The following is a 12,242-nucleotide window of genomic DNA, read 5'->3' as shown; positions in this document are numbered from 1 at the left end:
TGAGTGATCAGCCTCGGGCATCGTCATTGGAACACCCTACCTCATGCAACACAACAGGAGAGAGGTCACATGACGAGATGACAGCTGTAATCTCACTTACATCCGGTGACTGACTGATGGGCCAGCTCACAAGGCTGCTGGTCACAACATGAGCGAGTGAGAGGGGGCCAACACACACCACAAAGGCAAAATGATCGTCGCACGACATATCTACAGCTCATGGGACATGTAAGTGAGGCAGCTTCCCCTATGAGAGGGATTCCCATAGAATGCTCAAAATTATGAGCTGGGACGAATGAGTTGAAGAAGTGGTGACACGCATGATAGTGACATGTGTTCGGGTGATTGTGTTGCCGAGTTTCATGTCATTGAGTTGTGAGCGGACGGATAGTGGGAGGATGGAGGTGATGGTTACCCATGGTTGGCCCGTGCACATGGGTGAGTTTCTGTGGCTACAGAATAAGGCAGACTTGGTTGGAGATGTCTTACTTCCATGAGCTCAAAACAATGATTTTTGCTAAACTCTCATAACAAGAATAACCGGAAATATCCACTATGGAAGCTTTGGATCCAAACACAAATCGAGAGGGGCTTCATGTATATTTTTGGCGGAGTGGGTGATCTTTAGCTTTGATGGTATGGAATCCATGACAGTTCACTGGCCGCGCCCTCGTGTGTAATTGGGGGCTGCCCGTCACCCGCCCAGCGGCAGGCAACGCAACGCAAGAAACACGGCTGAGAGCTGACGGGATTTGCAGCAAGCACGCGAGGATGTGCCAGGATTGGCTGTGTTGTACAGCGCGGCAGGCTGGCACAGAAGGGTTAGAGATATGGTGCTGCAGGAGGTAAGCACGGCAGCACACAGCACAGCGACGGGATCGATCAATCAGCTCTCTTCTTACACAGTGGTTCTCAGTTTTGAGATATGCGTTTCCGTTGATACTGCCACTGATGAAATTTTCAGTTGGGGTTTGCATTGTTAATTTCTGAATCGAGTTTGACTTTATTGATAAAGAATGGACACCCATCGCAAGGCTCCCCCGATGGCAGCCCGGTCGGTCTCTGGAGGTGGGATGCCGCTTTCGAGAGCACATCAACTGCATCAGCAGCAGCAGCGATTCCCGCCTTTGTCGACAGGGCAGAGTACATCGAGGGGTACATCACCCAATGCGAATAATGCCAACACTGGGCCGTTGCTTTCGCCAAATCAGGTCGTTGCTCTCGTTCGGGAGGCTAGGAGAAAAGCGATTGAAGATGAGGAGACAAGAACGCCAGTGTCGGGGACCACTGGGGCAACTGGTTCGGGAATCACGCTAGATTTGATTGGGAAAAACATTCCTGTTTTACCTGATGAGGTTGTCGATATCCTGAGGACAGGGGTTGAAAGGCTCGCGCTATCACACAATGCCTTGAAGGGACTTCCACCGAGGTTCTCGCAATGTACATCTTTGAGGTACCTTGCGGCGAGGAACAATGCGTTCGAGGTCTTTCCTTTGGCAGTGAGTACTGCTTGACCTGGATTTGAGGGCTTAATGCTGACCACAGCTACAGTTATGTGATCTAATATCATTGGAGTTCCTCGATGTGGGAAGGAATCGGTTGAGGGAGCTCCCTCCCGAGATTTCCAAGCTGACTTCGCTCAAGGCGCTTTCGGTTCAGGAGAACCAAATTACAAGACTTCCCGCTAGCATGGCGAATATGGTCTCCCTTCAGCGGTTGAGGTTCACGGGCAATCCGATCATCTACCCTCCCAAGGAGGTCTTGCAGCTACCAACGGTCCAGGATCAACTGTCCAGTGGGGCTCTGGCCGAGAGCGAGACAGACCGTGTTGTGACTGAGCGTATCAAGAAATTTCTAGCTCGGAGTGTCAGTGTGAGTATCATTGAAGGGATGGCTGATACAGAGACGGGGGATGAGTCGAGTGAGAGTGCTGATACACCGCGAGTACCATCACGCCGAGGCGGCCGGTTTCCGGTCAAGGTAAATGGATCCGGAATTGCATCCTCGCCAGGATCGAGATCTGCATCTTTGTCTAGACCACCGAGGGTTTCCAGCAGACGGTCTCTTTCTCAGTACAGCAATGGGTTCACCAGGAGACCGTCGGGAATGATACCACTGACAATGACGGCATCGAGTGACGATCTACGGAGCCCGCCTGAGCAGCCGGCCGTATCACCGGAGCCGAAGAGACCAGATACGGCATCTTCTCGCACGACAGAGTCTACCATCTCTTCTAGGACTATCACCCCTGGATCAGCAAGCTCTTTTCTTGCGCCGTCTTCGGCTTCAAGCCTTTCGACAGATGTGCCCAATATGAACCGGCTTAGCAGTCATTTTCGCGGTTTCAGTTACAGTGGTGCGCCGACCTTCTCCAATCCTTTCAGTCCGGAAGAACCGTCTCTACAGAGGCCGCTGTGTGTTCGCGAGCTTTCCGCTCTGCCAATACGTCGTTATCAATCTCAAATTCCAGACCCGGTCTTGGAGTTTTTCAAAGGGGTTCTATATTCCATTTATCAGATCCATTTGTGCGTACAAACGTTGATGAGTTTGACCAACGACGGGACTTCACGGCGCTCCAGTCTCGAGATGATCTTTTACAACACCCACAAGTACTTTGAAGAGCTAGAGCAGGCAATCCAGGATTTTGAACTGTCGTCAGGCGGTCGGACATCAGCACGAGACTACGGGCCTATGCAACGCGCTTACACAGCCTTGATATTGGCCTACGTCCAGATTTGTGCTCGGCTGGCCAGCAATGTTGATTTACTGGTCGACAATGGAGATCCCCGATATATGCGCACCTTTCTCATGCAGGTTTATCATGGCATCATGGAGCTGCGCGTGGCCATTTCCAGCCGGCCTTTGGATAACCGCAACAACATCCTGACTGCTCGTCCTTCCCAACCACCACCAGTGACACCTCCTTCTGTCCGTCGTCGACAACCATCGCAGCCATTGCCAATGACGCCCAGGTCCCAAACGCCTCAGCCGCAACAGCCATCGTCTCTTCGTGCAAAACGAGCGGCCATCACCCCCAAGACACCTATGCAAGTCCGCACCGATATCCCTTACCGTCCCAAGTCGAACTCTGTCACCGTCTCTGTTTCATCATCGCGATCCACCTCCCAAAGCTACCCAACAACAACCATAGCCGTCATCCCTCAAACCCCTAAATCAGCCGACTCTTTCACTTCCGCCGTCTCCTCCAACGACGACGACAGCGACGACCGCCGTTTCGCCTCCCCGCCACCCCTATCAACGCCCCTCCCCAGCCTCCTAACCCCCTCATCCACCAACACCACATTCAACGTCACGACCCCCATAACCCTCCAGCTAACCGCCTTTCTCACCTCCCTCCGCAACCTCACAACCCTAATCCACACCTTCCTCCCGTCCCTCGACACCCTCTTCTCATCCGTCATCAACAACGCCACAACCACCGACTCACTGCGATCATCCACCATGGTACCCCTATTCGAAGACCTCATCTCCAAAACGAGCTCTGTCCTCCAGCAAACGGACATTCTGCGCTCAATGCTGTCTTCTTCATCGCCGCTCAATTACAGTGAAAATGGTCCGATATGGTCGACGTGCAAGAGCTTGTTCAACAAGTGGACGAACCTGGGGATACAAATCAGGGAGGCGCTAGGGAAGAAGATTTTGAGCTTTGGGCCGGGGATGGTGGAGGGATTGAGGGGGGTTAATAAGGGGGTCAGGGGGTGTATGGAGTTGATGGTTGCGCTTCGAGGGGGTGGTGGGAGGTTGGATGTTGGTGGTGGGCAGGGGAGTCCTGGGTTGGGGAGTCCTGGGTTGGGGAGTCCTGGGTTGGGGAGTCATGGGTTGGGGAGTCCTGGGTTGGGGAGTCCTGGGTTGGGGAGTCCTGGGCTGAGGCTTGGGGGGAGTAGTAGTAATACCATGAAGAGGAGGGGGCAGATGGGGTTGCCGGTTACGCCTAGGAGTGTCAGCTTGGCTTCGGGGATGGGGGGGAGTGGGACGAGGGGAATGTATTCTTCGCCTTGAGCGATGAAGGTGGGGGTATAAAATGTTTCACGTTCATGCAGTAGAAGGTAGTAATTTGGATTTCCCAATCTATAACTCGCTGAGTAGGAAGGTCTCTGATGTGTATCTTCGCGCGAAGGAGTTGATATGGTATCTCTGTTCAAACAACCTGACTGGTATGCAAGAAAACTGTAGACTCGCTGTGTGAGCGCACTTTATATACATGCCATGCTGTGGTATCGTAGATTAGCTCCCCTTCTGAGCGTGTTACACAGCTTGCAGCCAGTGACACCGCTTTCCCCCCCCCCCGAAATGAAAAAAAGCCGAAAGCAAGATCATAACTTCATACACTACCCCCCTTCCTTCCACCTCAAAAAATCACCCAAGGCTTCGATCTCCACCCTACAATCGACATCTTTGCAACCGCAAACACCACCGCCGAAGCAAGATACGCCACCCCCGTCAAAACAATCAACCCATCCCAACTGCCCTTACTCCCCAACACCAACTTCCCAGCAATAGGAATAGCAACCAAAACCCCAAGACTAACAATAGTATACACCGTCCCATAATACCTCCCATACTCCCTCGTCCCACACAGTTTCCCTACCGTAACCGGCATCAAACTAACATTACTCCCAGACGTAAACCCAAACAAAACCGCAAACCCAATCATCCCGGCCTTTCCTTCCTCAACAGGCAACCAAACCGCAAAACACGCGATAGAAGCCACCACCGAAAACACCACATTCGCATTATAGACCCCAACCCAATCCCCCAACCAACCACCCGCCACCCTCCCAAACGCCGAACTGGCATTCAACACCGTCACAACATCAAACGAAAACTCCTGCCCGAACCCCTTGGCAAGCACATACCCCGAAAGATAACTCAGCGGCACAAACCCCGCAAACTGCATCAGAAAAACCGCCCCCAGCGTCAACCCAAACCCTTTTGTCTGGAAAACCCTCACACTGGGAGTGATCTTGGCATGCTTCGCCGGCGGTAACCTCGATCTGATCAAGAAGTTCGCCCCCACCGCAACCCCAAGACAGATCAACGCCAACGCTCTCATCGTCCACGGCCACCCAATCATGACAAACAACTCCTGCACAACATACGGAAACACCACCGCGCTCACGCTCCCCGCCGTAGTCGCCACCCCGGTGGCTAACCCCCTCCTCTCGTTGAAGAAATGCCCTATCGCCGCGATCGACGGCGTGAAGAGCAAGGCGCTCCCCAGACCGCTGAACACCGCAAACGCCACCAGCAAATGCCAGTAGTTGGTCGATATGCTGACCACGATCAACGCCGCGAAAAGACAAACACTCCCCCCGACAATCGGCCACCGCGGGCCGTGTTTGTCGAATACCGGACCGACGTATATCCCCAGAGTGAAGCTGAGGATGGTGTACAGAGAAATAATCCCGCCCACGGTGCCGTTGTCGTGGTCGACGAGGTGGCGCGCCGAGAGGTAAGTGTCGAATGTGGCCATGACGTTCATCAGGCCGAGGGAGGCAAAGAGGGCGAGCCAGCTGCCGAAGACGATGAGCCAGGCGCGGAGGCCGCCTTCGGGGTAGGTGTCTTCTTCCGAGTCGGAGCCGGGGGAGGGTGGTGGTAATGGGGAGTCGGGGTGTGATCCTGGTTCTGATGGTAGAAGACCGGAGGCATCAGACCGGGTGCTGGCGTGGCGTTTGCCGATCAAGGGGCGTTTGCTGATGCTGCCGGCGGTGGTGAGGGTTGATTTGACGTCGGACTCTACCGCGGCGTCGTCGGCAACAGAGCCCGGAGACCGAGCCGGCATTGGCGGTGCTGCCAATGACGGACCGGCGATCGGACTCTTGGCGCCGGAGGACAAGCCGGAGTGCGCCGGGGAGAGATCTCGAGACATTGCTGCGAGGTTCACACGCCCTGCAGCGGGTGATGATGGTTGTCTCATTTGTCACAGTGGTATTTTCACAATCCACATCGGAAAAGTGTGGGATGTCGGTTGTGTGAGCGTCAAAGAGAACAACAGCCCTCCGAAACAGTGCATATGAGGAGGTTGGAGAGGGAAGATTAACAAAACTTGGGTTGTATGTCAAAAAGAAACCAACCTGTCAGCTGAGATCAGGAAGAGGGCCGAATTCAGACCATCTCACGTTCTTAAATAAAAGAGACCAAACTGTGGGCAAGCCAAAGTAAGGCATCGCCGCAGACGGCTGACTGTGTACACACGTTTTCCACCTGGGGTTGGTGATGTGACAAGGGTGCTTGCAACAACCCTTTTCGGAGTTCGCCCAGTAGCATTCCAATGGTTGGTTGGGGCTATTCTGGTATGGGTAAGGTCTAGACCGACAACGTGCATCCCCTTCCCCTTGGACTGGTCCCCCCGCTTTTGGGGAATCCCGAGAGACTTTCGATTCTAGATGGCCCCGCCTGCCAGCAGGTGCTTTCGCCTATACGACGCACCAACAACAACATAGCTTCTCCGGATGGCACCATCTTTGTGGCTGGGTAAAACGGAGAATTGGAATTGGTCTCGACCACGACGACGGGCATCTGTCCACTCCCACAACCTTCACAAATCGAACTTTACATGGGTGGAAATCCAGCAAAAATCACATCAAACCCCCAATCTGTCCAAAAAAATAATAATCAGACACTCTCTGTTGGGCACAATGGAGAAGAAGAAAAAATGCAAGGAAAGAACAAAAAATAAGGTGTTGTGCATCAGCCGTGAATCGAACACGGGGCCCATCGATGGCAACGATGGATTTTACCACTAAACCACTGATGCTGTTACTTGTTCATGTTCTGACCAACAGAATTAGGATACATGTCGATGACATTTGACAGTCAGAAACCGAATCACTACCAAGTTGGCAAACCATCATATCAGTACTTCCTTACAGACATATTCTCACACTTCTCCCGGCAACGATCTATCCCGCTTAGGAACCAAACGTTTGAATACTGTTTTATCTGGTTTTTCCATGTCTAGCAACATTTAACCAATACCACTCCCGCATCTCTCACAAAATAAAAGATAGATTATCCCAACCTAGCGTAAGAAATCAACATGAATCCCCAAACTCCCAAACCCTACTCTGAACATGACGTGGCTTAACATGATATGATGAAGAGTCCCAAAGACGCAAAAAGAAAAAAGGAAAAAAAAAACAAAAAGGCTTCAGGTGTAAAGGTGATAAGTGAAAGTCAAGAAAGATACATCCTTTCCGCTTCACAGTCTCTTGTCCATTGAGACCCATCCATCTCCAATCCCACCCCTTAAAAGATAGAGTTCACAATATTGGACCCGATCGTCGCACCCGCTCCAAAAATCGCCGCATTGCCCAATTTCTTTCCAAACTTCTTCCCATGCTCACCCATCTTACTCCCCCCTTCTTCTCCCTGCTGTTGCTGCCCCTGATCATGCGGCTGATACGGCTGCCCGGGCGGTGGCGCACCCGGATAACCCCCTCCATACGCCCCCGGAGCAGGCTGACCATAGACCGGCTGTTGGGGAGGATAAAGAACCGCCGCAGGTTGAGCAGCCTTTTCGTCCTCCACCACAACGTAAGACCGTGGGAAAATCCCCTCCTGCCCCGTCCGCTGATTCCTCCCCATCCACCAATCCGCATTCATATACTCAAACACAGCAACCCTATCGTCCTTGTCGAAGCTACAGTCTCTCGCGTCGGCGGCATTGTACTTGTAAAGCGCTCTCGCGTGGGCGATGATCGGTTTGGTCGGGGCACTAGCAGGGGGAGGGTTCCGACCCGGGAGGGCAGGGGGGCCGGTAGACTGGGCGTATGAAGGGGGAGGGTTGGGGTTGCCGCCTACTGAGAGGGCTGCCATTGCTGCTGTGGGAGGGACAGCGGCGGAGGGGGTAGCAGCTGGAGTGGGAAGGGAGGAGGGATTGGTGCGAGGGGCGGGGGTAGACCGCGAGTTGAACGACGACTCGGCGGGGAGGAGGCCCGAGATGGTGTCGTAGGCTTCGTCGGTGATTACACCTTTTTCGAGGAGGGATTCGAGTTCCTATAGTCAGAAAACACAGGTTAGATGGGCGTTTGTGATGTGGTTGAGGGGAGAGTTGCCTACATTCTTGATGTTGCGCAGAGACCGGTTGGTCTCAATGACTCTTTGGCGGTCTTCGGAGACCATGATGACTGAGTTCGGTGAAGTTTACTGGCGAATCGTTAGGGTTCGTTCTGCAGTAAAAGGAAATGTCGTCTCAAGTTTGGCGCTTGTCGTTGCAGTCAACAGAAGTATTGTGGTGTTGGTCAAAGGTTGCAAGAAAGGTTACAGGGTGGCGCAGTGCTGTGACGAGTCCGGAGCCCCACCAAAAGTCCAGTGGCGCCCGGGCGCCGGGGATGCACTGTGTGCCGGTACCCGAACCGTCAAGGAACTCAACCAGGGGCTGTGCAACCCCGTCCCGACAGTGGGGCGGGCCGAAACAACGTCCCGAGTCAGCGATACAGTGTCAACATGAGGGTATATATATATAAAATTATTTTTTTTGTATTTGCATTTAGTAAAGTCTATTTTGAGCCTGTCTGTCACTCTCTAGTTGACAAACTTGCTGTTCTCGCTAACATACAAATCCACATATTGGTCAACCTCCATAGCCTCGAGCTTCTTGGGGTTCTGGCCGAGCTCAAGGAGCTCCTGCACCTTCTCGGCGCTGTAGTGAGGCTCCAAGTGACGCTTGTACTTGGCCATGATCACTGGCTTGGCCTCCTCACGACGGAGACGGTGGCCGAGAGGAGCCTCAATGACAACCTCGGGGAGGACGGTGCCGTCGTTGAGCTCAACGGTGAGGCCGTTGCTGATGGTGCGGAGAGCGGGGTCATGGTAGTCGGCGGTGAACTGGGGGTCCTCAACGCACTTGATCTTCTTGCGAAGAGACTCGACCAGAGGGGAGGTGGCAGCCTCGCTGCCGTCAACGTAGTCGTTGGCAGTAAGACGGCCGAAGACGAGCATGACGGAGCACATGTACTGGATGCAGTGGTCACGATCGGCGAAGTTGTCCATGGGCTTGAACTGCTTGTCGATGATGCGGACGCAGGCCTCGTGTGTCCTGCAGGTGATCTCCTTGATATCGGCGGCAGACTTGCCCATGGCCTTCAGCTGGGCGTGGATCTTCTCAGAGGCCTCGACAGCGGTCTGAGAGTGGAACTCGGCAGGGTAGGACACCTTGAACAGGACGTTCTCCATGACGTAGCTGCCATAGGGGCGCTGGAACTCGAACTTTTTGCCCTTGAAGAGGACATCATAGAAGCCCCAGACGGGGGCGGAGAGAACGGTGGGAACACCGCTCTCGCCCTTGAGAACCTTCAGGGCCAGGTTGACGGCGCGCTGGCAGGCATCACCGGCAGCCCACGACTTGCGGGACATGGTGTTGGGGGTGTGGCGGTAGGTACGCAAGCTCTGGCCGTCAACCCACGCCTGGGTGATGGCATCGGCAGTCTGCTTCTCGTTGAGGCCGAGCATCTTGCTGACAACAGCCGTGCTGGCAACCTTGACGAGAACTACGTGATCCAGACCAACCTTGTTGAACGAGTTGAGCAGAGCAAGGCAGCCCTGAATCTCGTGCGCCTTGATCATAGCCTCGAGAACATCGCGGATGGTGAAGATCTTGCCGCCAGCGAGGTTACCGCCGGCCTTGTTGGTACGGGTGATCCAGTCAGCCACGGCCAGGATAGCGCCCAGGTTGTCACTGGGATGTCCCCACTCAGCAGCGAGCCAGCAGTCGTTGTAGTCGAGCCATCTGATCATAGCACCAATGTTGAAGGCACCGTTCACGGGGTCGAGCTGATAGGGTGTGCCGGGAACCTTGGTGCCGTTGGGCACGACGGTCCCTGGGACGATAGGGCCGAGGAGCTTGGTGCACTCCTTGAACTGGAGACCCTCCAGACCGCAGCCGAGAGTGTCGAGGAACACCCATCTCGCTGTGTCGAACTGTTCAGGGGGGAAAGGTCAACATCAGCCAAAGATGGGATAAAGCGGGGCTAGCTCCGGGAGGCTCAACTCACGGCAAGCTCAGAGTCAATGGGCTTGTTGTGCACATAGTCGGCGATGTCCTGGATCTCAGGATCGTAGCCCTTGTGCCCGGCGGGGGAAGGGGCCGTGGTCGCGGCGGACTGAAGAGAGGCCATGGTGGAGAAGTTGCTTCTGCGGGCGTGGAGGGCGGCGGGAGTGAGGGGGGCAGCCGTCTTAAATGTGCTGCTCAACAATGGCAGAGCGGAGCGCTGCGAGATGCGCTGGGGAAGGCGTGTGTGCAGGGACTTGGTGGCCTGGCGCAACCCACGGTTGACAGCAGACATCGTCAATGGCAGCAATGGCACCTGGCAATGGCTGACGGTGGGTTTGTTGATTAGGGACGGGACAACTCGAGAGAGAAAAAATAAGAAAATGCAACAGGAGATCTTCTCTTCAAGTAAGCCGCGAGCTGCCACAGGGAGCTACACCATCGCTCGAGCGGAGGCTGTCAGTTGTTTTGCCGCGGCATGCCGAAGCCAACCACCCCCGCATCCGCAACTGCATCCAGCATCTCGTCCTCCGGGCTTGCCACTCTCGGGGGCCCTGAAAAAAAATCCCCTTTCTTCCTAGCTTCTGAGCTTCTGAGATCCGTAGATCCGTCTCCATCGTATGTCCTTACTGTCTATCTCCTAATCGGTATATTTGGTGTTTTGTTGCTCTGATCGTTATCCTCTCCCCCCAAGCCTCAACTGCTTGAGAGACGAGCACATGTTCGGCCTTCTCAACATTTGTGCGCCCAGGGAAGATGCTTGGATCTGCAATTCACCCCGCGCTTGGCAAAGCCAATCTTGGCAGCTCCGTTTGCAGCATGGGTTACCTAGTGAGAGTGCCCTCATACTAGATATGTTCATATCACTGATAATGGAATAGCAGAGCACTGCACGGGCCATATAGCTGCTGTTGTCGCATGCAAAGTCTCAAGCGGCTCGATACCGGTTTTCCAGATTTCTTCATCTCCTGTCCTGAACCATACAAACACATCCAACCAGAAATAGCTTCAGCTAGAGTAATTCTGTCACACATCTCTGTTGCGTCACCTCGAATCCACCGGTTCGTCCACGAATCGCGTTCCCCCGCGAATGTCAGCTACCTGTGGAGAGAAGTACACAAGCAAATCCCAGTTTCCACTCCAAGTGGAGGTGGATCCTCTTCTCAGGGTGATGATCTGGGTTGCTGGAGGCTGAAGTGATCACAGGATCTATTCCTACGTATTCTTCCTATCTCTAGCTCAAACTGCTTCACCGAAATAACACCGATATCGCAGAACACCTTGAAAGGATGAACCACCATACCTTTCCCCAGCTCGCACACCCTGTGGAAATGTCCCGTGACTTTAGCAGTTGGTCGACCAGCGCCATCCGCTGCTCAAGCAGCTCTCCTTCGAAATAGAGCTCTTCTGGCAGCAGATAGGCATGCAGCACATTCCCTGGTTCACACCACATCCACCGCACCTGGGTTCGTTGTCAGTGAGTTTCTCTTTGGTGTGATGGGTCGATGAAGCACTCACCACTGGCACGCAACACAACCCTCGCGTCTCTTGACAATGGTTTGGTCGGTCTCGGGCTTCAACTCCGGGCTGATCATGTATCCCAGACCATCATTGAGAGCGGGCAGGTCGAGGTGGATGGAGTCGGGGGCGGGACTGTTCCCAGGCGCGGCCATGGCCAGGGAAGCCAGCAAGGAAATGAGAGTGACCGAGAATTGCATCTTTGCAGAGGAGATTTTGGATTTGGCTTTTGAGGTTTGTTGATGAGGGAGGATGATGGTGAAAGATGAGCAGGAGTTGAGGCCGACGAGTCGCGATACTTATACCCACTTCCCTGACCTACTCCTTCGAAATGATCAGTCGATCACCAACTCACGATGCAGTGGCTCCTGTACCGCAGCTCTGGCAAAACCTGCCTGTGGCGTGTCATGGCTCCCTCGACGGTTATCCGGCATGTCGGTGAAGGTTTTGGTGATGTCGAATGAAACAATGTCGAGTAGGAGCATTGTTACCTTCCCTAGCAATGGTGAAGCGATATATGAAAAGGATCGTGACCCTTGGCTGTGGTTTGTTGGTTTGCCGCAGACATGCCTGTTCAACTACAACGGCTTTAAGAAGACCTTGGCTGTGGTTTGTTGGTTTGCCGCAGACATGCCTGTTCAACTACAACGGCTTTAAGAAGACCTTGGCCGCCCAACTACCAACAGACCGGACTATGTAACGCGACTAGCGA

General features: G+C 53.9%; 5 protein-coding genes across 5 annotated transcripts, besides 1 other annotated feature; 1 reads left to right on the top strand and 4 right to left on the bottom strand.

The window, feature by feature from the left end:
• Positions 1-1,016: 1,016 nt before the first annotated feature.
• On the top strand, positions 1,017-4,020 carry PODANS_1_17310 (uncharacterized protein; the record flags this gene model as incomplete). The annotated part of the gene is made up of 2 exons (XM_001907146.1): positions 1,017-1,499; positions 1,552-4,020. The coding sequence occupies 2 exons, from the start codon at positions 1,017-1,019 to the stop codon at positions 4,018-4,020; spliced, it is 2,952 nt and encodes a 983-aa protein (XP_001907181.1).
• A 349-nt stretch (positions 4,021-4,369) lies between these two features.
• On the bottom strand, positions 4,370-5,938 carry PODANS_1_17300 (uncharacterized protein; the record flags this gene model as incomplete). The annotated part of the gene is made up of 1 exon (XM_001907145.1): positions 4,370-5,938. One exon carries the CDS (start codon positions 5,936-5,938, stop codon positions 4,370-4,372), a length of 1,569 nt encoding a protein of 522 aa, XP_001907180.1.
• Positions 5,939-6,707: 769 nt separating this feature from the next.
• Positions 6,708-6,778, bottom strand: a tRNA (tRNA-Gly).
• Positions 6,779-7,269: 491 nt separating this feature from the next.
• Positions 7,270-8,145, bottom strand: PODANS_1_17290 (uncharacterized protein; the record flags this gene model as incomplete). Its single annotated transcript, XM_001907144.1, has 2 exons — positions 7,270-8,019; positions 8,083-8,145. The coding sequence occupies 2 exons, from the start codon at positions 8,143-8,145 to the stop codon at positions 7,270-7,272; spliced, it is 813 nt and encodes a 270-aa protein (XP_001907179.1).
• A 402-nt stretch (positions 8,146-8,547) lies between these two features.
• On the bottom strand, positions 8,548-10,307 carry PODANS_1_17280 (uncharacterized protein; the record flags this gene model as incomplete). The annotated part of the gene is made up of 2 exons (XM_001907143.1): positions 8,548-9,942; positions 10,017-10,307. 2 exons carry the CDS (start codon positions 10,305-10,307, stop codon positions 8,548-8,550), a joined length of 1,686 nt encoding a protein of 561 aa, XP_001907178.1.
• A 1,219-nt stretch (positions 10,308-11,526) lies between these two features.
• Positions 11,527-12,015, bottom strand: PODANS_1_17275 (uncharacterized protein; the record flags this gene model as incomplete). Its single annotated transcript, XM_001907142.1, has 2 exons — positions 11,527-11,756; positions 11,886-12,015. The coding sequence occupies 2 exons, from the start codon at positions 12,013-12,015 to the stop codon at positions 11,527-11,529; spliced, it is 360 nt and encodes a 119-aa protein (XP_001907177.1).
• Between the last annotated feature and the right edge of the window lie 227 nt (positions 12,016-12,242).

The sequence above is a fragment of the Podospora anserina genome, chromosome 1 (assembly GCF_000226545.1).
Source record: "Podospora anserina S mat+ genomic DNA chromosome 1, supercontig 4".
Taxonomy (NCBI): domain Eukaryota; kingdom Fungi; phylum Ascomycota; class Sordariomycetes; order Sordariales; family Podosporaceae; genus Podospora; species Podospora anserina.
The sequence above is the reverse complement of the archived record's forward strand: the minus strand, read 5'-3'. Positions and strand labels throughout refer to the sequence as shown.